This window comes from Ochotona princeps, chromosome 4 (assembly GCF_030435755.1).
Source record: "Ochotona princeps isolate mOchPri1 chromosome 4, mOchPri1.hap1, whole genome shotgun sequence".
In the NCBI taxonomy this organism is placed as follows: domain Eukaryota; kingdom Metazoa; phylum Chordata; class Mammalia; order Lagomorpha; family Ochotonidae; genus Ochotona; species Ochotona princeps.
The window spans coordinates 660235-667791 of NC_080835.1; the positions used below are offsets into that span (position 1 = coordinate 660235).

Below are 7557 nucleotides of genomic sequence, written 5' to 3' on the forward strand. Positions count from 1 at the left end.
CTGCCAGGTGCAGCATGGCTGTGAACCGCGCTGCGGCCCCACGGTCCTGCCAGGACAGCTGCCCAGCCGAGGGCGCCGACAGAACATTCTCCCAGCCTTGGGGAGTCGGATCCCGACATGGCACCCCGTACAGTGGGGGAGCTGGCTCCCGAGTTCCCACCACTCCCCAAGCCCCGGGCTGGGGCAGGTCCCCTGGTGCAGTCCAAGGACAAGCAGGGACAAGGTGGCAGCATGTGGGCTGTGCTGCGCCTGCCACACCGGCTACCCATGCTGGCCCAGCTCCCAGCTCATGTCTGGGTAGGCAGCGGAGGAGGGCCCACCTGCGGCGCCCACGGGGACCCCTGGACGGAGGGCCTCGCCCCTGGCCCAGAGCTGGCAGTAGCAGCCGTGTGGGGTGTGAACGGCAGATGGAAGGCCTGTCTCTCTCTCCCTCCGCAGGCTCAGATAAATGAGTCTTTAAAAAGACCTTGCCCCCAAATAAACTCACACCTTAGTTTCGTTTCTGCAGGAACTGCTGGGGACTATGTCCTCTAGTCCCCAAGGACCACAGCAGCCGGGGCTGCAGCTGCAACTGGGGGTGGGACCCCTGAGGAGTGACGCCATTGGGTGTGGGGGCGTGACGTCAGAGGGAGCCGCTTGACGTGAGGTGTGGCCATGTGACGACAGAGTAGAGCATCCTATGGGCGTGGCTCAGAGGCCGGGCCTTTTGGGAGTGACGCCATTGGGACACAGCCGTAAGGGTGGGTCACATGACGTCGGAATCGGACCGTGTGACGTCAGATCCCGGGGCGTGGCCTTTGGGGAGTAACACCACTGCGCTTGGCACTGTGAAGTCCGCAGATGCTCGCAGAAGTCAGGAGAAACGCCCATTTCCTTCGGAGTCCCGCATGCACACCACGTGCCACGTGTCCGTGCGTGTCCCGGGGCCGCCCTTGTCCCTGCAGGGCTGCAGGGATGGCTCCCGGGGCGCCCCACGCTCACTTGCAGGCACCCCACGTGGCACCTGCCCCCGCTGCGGGTGAGGATGGCCTGGTGCCCCTCTCTGCGGTGTCTCGGGGTCCCGGGGGGTCTGTGTCCTGCTGGGTGGCTATGCCCCTGTCCCCGCTGAGGGTGAGGACGACCTGATGCCCGTCTCTGCGGTGTCTCGGGGTCCCGGGGGGGTCTGTGTCCTGCTGGGTGGCTATGCCCCTGCCCCCCGGTGCAGGCGCCCGGCACAGGGACCAAGCCAGCACCAGCTGGGTGCAGGGACTCAGCAGGGAGCCTGAAGATGGGTCAGTGTGCATGTCTGTGACACAGGGGTCAGACGGCTCCTTGGGCTCCCTGCGGGACTCCAGAGGGGATGCGTGTGTGTGCGTGGGGGGGGGGGGGGCTCCTTGTGGACGGGCTTTGCCTGTGTTCACACGCATGTGGTCCTACATATGCATTCGTGGCCGTACATGGGTGGTTTTATGGGCTCACAAGTGTATCTGTTTGCGTTATGTCACATGTGTTGTGTGATGTCCTGTCTGCAGTGCTGTGTGGCATGTCACATATATGCTGTAATGTCATGTGTGTTTCAGGTGTGTGCCATGTGTGTGTTGTGCTTTCCCAGGTACTCTTGGCAACTCACGGCTACTGCCTGAGCTGCAAATGTGGAGAGAACCGAAATCCAGCTTGGTGGCTCTCATTGGGTGGAGCAAGCCTCCTGAGACAGGAGGAGATTGGCGCTCCTGGGTCCCACGCACCCCAGCCGGTGTCCCACGCACCCCCAGCCGGTGTCATGCCCGCCCCCCAGCCGGTGTCCCACGCGCCCCAGCCGGTGTCACGCCCGCCCCCAGCCGGTGTCCCACACGCAGCTTCCAAGGGATCTGAGTGTCAGAACGGCCACAGGTGAAGCTGCTGCAGCACTGGCATCCCCATGGCAGCAGTTCTAGTCCCAGCCCCTCCACTTCCCATCCAGCTCCCTGTTGGTGCACCTGGGAGAGTAGTGGAGGATGGACCAAGTCCTTGGGCCCCTGCACCCACATGACAGACCCGGCGGGAGCTCCTGGCTTCGTTCCGGCCCAGCCCTGGCCATCTGCAGAGTGAGCAGTGGATGGAAGATCTCTCTCGCTCTCCCTGTAACTGTGAAATGAAGGAAGGGAGGAGGCGTGAGGACCACGGCCTGCTGTCTCCCACCTTTGGCACCGGCATCTGACCCCTGACCTCTGTCCCCAGCTTCTAGCCAGTGCGGGTAGGGGCCCCAGGGGTGAGGCCCTGCCACCCACGTGGGAGTCCCGACTGAGTGTCCAGCTGCTGGCCTTGACCCCCGCCAAGGGCCATGTGGGCACTGTGGGATGTGAACCTCAGCATCTCAGATAAGAGCGTCTGTTGAGACACCAGAGGCTTGAAGCCTGTGCATGGTCCTCTGCTCGTGCGTGTGTCCCGTGGGCTGCCTGCCCACTCTAGGAATATGTGGATCTCAAAAGCTGGTGCCTGGGAGGCAGCGAGAGGCGGCAGTGTGCGAGGGAGGGGGTGGAGTGCGGGGCCACAACCCCATCCTTTGGTGTCTACCGTGACACTGTGACCTCGTGGCACAGCCCTGGTGGACGGGGGACACAGGGCTTGGAGCAGCCACGTGTAGCTGGTGCTGAGGCTGCTGCACCCTGGGGACCCCCACCCACCCCTACCCACTGTACCCTGGGGACGCTCCCCCCAACCTGCTACACACCTGGCGATCCACCCCACTTGCTGCACCCTGGGGACCCCCACCCAGAGCTGCAGCCTCAGGCAGAGCAGGCACCGGGTGCCGCCTTGCGGGCCCCTGCTGGCCACCCAGTCCTGGGCTGGGAGAAGCGGGAGCCATAAGCAGGCGCCGGTGAGGTCACTGCTTGGCCAGGTTCCACACAGCCAGCTCGCGGCTGCCCCCGGAAGGCTGTGGAGACCATCTGAGCTCTCTTCCTGCCCACACCTGGGTGGGGGCTCAGTGTCCTCAGGGACGCTCCTTCCCAGACAGATGCCACGTGACCGCAGGCAGCTGACTTGGGCCAGAGCTGTGCACAGCCGCCACAGGACAGCTCTGGGCTTGGGAGGAGCAGGCAGGACTGGAATGACGAGCAGCTCAGGTTGGGTCGGGGCTGGGCTGGGCTGGGACGGGGCTGGGACGGGGCTGGGACGGGGCTGGGACGGGGCTGGGCTGGGCTGGGACGGGGCTGGGACAGGGCTGGGACGGGGCTGGGACGGGGCTGGGACGGGGCTGGGTCGGGGCTGGGCTGGGCTGGGCTGGGCTGGGCTGGGACGGGGCTGGGCTGGGCTGGGCTGGGCTGGGCTGGGTTGGGGCTGGGCTGGGCTGGGCTGGGCTGGGACGGGGCTGGGCTGGGCTGGGCTGGGCTGGGACGGGGCTGGGTCGGGGCTGGGTCGGGGCTGGGTCGGGGCTGGGCTGGGCTGGGTCGGGGCTGGGCTGGGCTGGGACGGGGCTGGGACGGGGCTGGGACGGGGCTGGGACGGGGCTGGGACGGGGCTGGGCTGGGGCTGGGCTGGGCTGGGTTGGGGCTGGGCTGGGCTGGGCTGGGCTGGGACGGGGCTGGGACGGGGCTGGGATGGGGCTCGGTCGGGGCTGGGCTGAGATGGGACTGGGACGGGACTGGATGGGGGCTGGGATGGGACTGGTACAGAGCTGGGCTGGGGCTGGGCTAGGTCAGGGCTGGGTGGGAGCTGGGTCAGGGCTGGGACAGGGTGGGTCCTGGGCCACCTTCTGGATGCTCCTGCTGGCCAGCAAGGGGCGGGGCGTGAGCAGGTGGGGCCTGAAGCCATCAGCCCCCACCCAAGCCTGGACAGCAGCTAAGGGGTGATTCAGTCCAGGATCACCCCCCAGGGAGGCATAAACCTTAGGCTACCCATAGCCAGCCTTGGTCCCTGGGTCCCCACTGACCACACAGAGACGGGGATGGCCACTGCCCACCTGCAGGCAGGGCTGGCCATGCCCAGCCTTGGTCCCTTGGTCCCCACTGACCATACAGGGAGAGGGTGGCCACCGCCCACCTTCAGGCCGGGCCGGCCACGCCCAGACCTTCCTATTGGCCTCTGAGCTTCCTCCCCACACAGCCCCCTCCTCCTTAACATGGAGGATGTGACAAAGCCGCCCACCCACCCGAGATCCTGGAACTGACTGCAGGACCCCACCCACACACTCTGCCCCACTCACAGCCCCAGCTGGGAGGACGGTGCCCAGGGACTCCCTGCCTGGCCCAGGGTCACACACAGGTGGGGCAGCAGCTGGGCCTGGGTGGAACTCAGGCTCCCTGTCCTGACCCCCAGGGTCATTGTCGCGTCCATGTGGCTGCCCCTCCCCCCCCCGTCCCCAGCCCTGTTGCCTTTGTTCAAGGCCCTCCCTGGGCCCTAACCCCACCCTGGGCTGGGTGTCCAGGAGGAGTGCTGGAACCGACCTTCGTCCGAGCAGGACACAGGTCCTGAGCCCCAGCCACTGCTGTAGGGTCTGGGGGCTGGATGGGGTCTGGATCTCAAACTCATCAGTCTAAACCTGGGACCCCAACTACACTGTCTTCGCCCACCCCACCCTCGCCAGCAGGTGGTAGCTCCGCCCACCTAGGGGTGGTTACGGCCCCCGTACCCACAGCCACACCAGCCATCCAGGGTTGGGGCAAATCCATAAGCTGCCACAACCTGTAGGCTGCACGGGGGAGAGTTGGGCCTCTGTGGGTGCCACTCAGCTGGCCAAGACAGGGGACACACAGAGGTGAGGCCAGGGAGGGGTGGGCTCTACAAACTCCCCTCCTCCCAGTCCCCAACCCCATCATGGTGCCCTGAACTATGACACCAGCCAGGCATCCTGCACCTCCCCAGTCCGACAGGGAGGGGTTTGGGGTGCAGTGCAGGTGAGGGTGTCGGGGCCCCCGGCGGGCCCTGGGGCTTCCTGGGGCCTGTCCCCGAGAGCCATCTGCTTGGGGCCTCTGCAGCTCTCCATCCCACCTGGGCCTCTAGGATGGACGTGAGGGTGGATGAGGAGGGAGCACCCAAGGGCCCAGAAGGTGGGAGGAGCTGAGGACAGCAGGGACACCGCTAGGGGGAAGTCAGAGAGGCCCACTTGGCGTGGCCGTGGGGGGAGCCCCAGGTGCTGACCCACACGTCCAGCCCAGTCCCTGGGCCGTTGGGGGGAGCCGGGCCTGGGCAGCCCTGACCCCGGCGCTGACCCACACGTCCAGCATAGGGAGACTCCAGGCCCAAGCAGCCCTGACCCCGAGCACTGACCCACACGTCCAGCCTAGCCCTTCATGCGTGGGGAGGCTCCAGGCACGGGCAGCCCTGACCCCGCCTGGGCACTAACTCACATGTCCAGCCCAGTCCTTCAGCCATGGGGAGGAGCCAGGCCTGGGCAGCCCTGACCCCGGGCGCTGACCCACACGTCCAGCCCAGTCCTTCGGCCATGGGGAGGCTCCGGGCACGGGCAGCCCTGACCCCGGGCGCTGACCCACACGTCCAGCCCAGTCCTTCGGCCATGGGGAGGCTCCGGGCACGGGCAGCCCTGACCTGGCTGTCCTTGTACCACAGGGGCAGAGAGCGGGTCCACCGGGATGGAACTGCAGGAACCCGGAGGGCACGGGGCGCCCTCCAGCGGCACTGAGCAAGATGTGGCCTTCAGCGTGGCCGTCCTGGCGCTCACGGAGCTGCTCATCCTGGCGGGGCTGCTAGGTAACGGCCTGCTGCTCTGGCTGCTCAGCTGCAACGTGTACCGTCACCCGTTCGCCATCTACCTGCTGGACGCGGCCTGCGCCGACTTCATCTTCCTGGCCTGCCATGCGGCAGCCGTGGTCCCCGACCTGCTGCGAGGCCGGCTGGACTTCCCCGACTTCGTGCAGGCCAGCCTGGCCACGTTGCGTTTTTTCTGCTACCTGGTGGGCCTCAGCCTCCTCGCTGCCGCGAGCACAGAGCAGTGCCTGGCCACGCTCTTCCCAGCCTGGTACCCGTGCCGCCGCCCGCGCCACCTGACCACCTGCGTGTGCGCGCTGGCCTGGGCACTCTGCCTGCTCCTGCACCTCCTGCTCAGCGGCGCCTGCACCCAGTTTTTTGGGCAGCCCAGCCGGCCCCTGTGCCGGACGCTCTGGCTGCTGGCTGCCGCCCTGCTGGCCGCCCTGTGCTGCGCCGTGTGCGTGGCCAGCCTCCTGCTGCTGCTGAGGCTGGAACGCGGGCTGCCGCGGCCCCAGGCCCGGGGCTTCCCAGCCCTGCTGCTCCTAGCCGCCCTCCTCTTCCTCTTCGGCGGCCTGCCCTTCGGTGTCTACTGGCTGTCCCGCAACCTGCACTGGCACATCCCCCACCACTTCTACCACCTCAGCCTCCTCATGGCCGCCGCGCACTGCGCCGCCAAGCCCGCCAGCTACTTCTGCCTGGGCAGCGCGCGTGGACGCCGGCTGCGAGAGCCCCTGCGGCTGGTGCTGCAGCGGGCGCTGGGGGACGATGCGGAGCCGGGACCCGCGAGGGAGGCCTCCCGCAGGGGCCTGGTAGAGGTCCAGGCTTGAGCACCGTCCTCTGCATCCCACCACTCAGCCAGCCACCCTGGGCTGACGGCCTGGAGGTGCCACCCTCACCCCGGCGGTGCCACCCTCGCCCCGGGGCCTGAGGCAGAGGCAGGTCCCGGGGTGGAGGCCAGCCCCAGCCCCAGCCTCTCTCTCCAAGGCTGGGGTTCCCTCAGCTTCGTCAGAGCTGCGTCCCTCCGTGGGGCTGTGGGTGGAGGTCGTGGCCCGTCTGTGTCCAGGGAGGAGCCAGCAGCCCCTTAGCCAGCCAGTGATGGCCAGGAACAGGCTGGGGCACCAGTAACCACCAGGGCTGGGCCAGGCAACAGCCAGGAGCTGGCAGCTCAGCTGCACGCGTGTGGCATCTTGCTGTCTCCCAGGGGTGCTCGAGCAGGAGCTGGGACTGGGAGAGGAGTCCACCTTGCACCTGCACACTCAGGTGGGGGCGGGGCATCCCGAGAGACACGCCTGACACCTGCCCCAGCTCAGCCTCTGCTGATCGGCCTGGAAGTGTCCCGGCCACCTGCAGGACAAGGCGGTCACGAGGCCATGCTCAGAACAGGGCTGCACGGGCGGTGACGTCACCGGCCCCTGGCCCCAGGAGCCCTGCCCTGTTTCACGCCATTTCCTTTGGAGGAGCACAGCAGTGGGCAGTGAGTCAGGCAGGCCCCCCCACAACCCCCCAGCTTCAGACCTGACCAGTCGCACCCAGAGCTCGAGGTGCTGGCGGCCAGCTGCCCATGCTGTCCCGTGCCGATGTCCGGCAGAGCGCCAGGGTGCACAGAGAGGTCCCTCCCAGCCCAGCCGCCAGCCCACAAGGGAGCTCCCAGGTTGGGGCAAGGCTGGTCCCCAGGGTGCCTCTCAGCCCTCCACTCCCCAGGAGCCAGGCCCTTCCTGTCCATCCGAGCATACTGTGAGGAGTGTCCACCTGGGACACGCACGACAACAGGAAGTGGCCTGCGAGTGGACACACGAGCCTGCATGTCCCACGGGGCCGGCGCAGCCACGCGAGAGCACGGAACCGCTGCGGAGACAGCAGGAAGTGCCCGCCCGGCAGGAAGTGACCGTCCAG

The 7557-nt window shown here is 67.6% G+C and overlaps 1 protein-coding gene across 1 annotated transcript; it reads left to right on the forward strand.

Moving 5' to 3' along the window:
* Window positions 1-5549: 5549 nt before the first annotated feature.
* Window positions 5550-6491, forward strand: MRGPRE (MAS related GPR family member E). Its single transcript, XM_004599252.2, has one exon. The coding sequence runs from the start codon at window positions 5550-5552 to the stop codon at window positions 6489-6491; it is 942 nt and encodes a 313-aa protein (XP_004599309.2).
* The last annotated feature ends 1066 nt before the right edge of the window (window positions 6492-7557 follow it).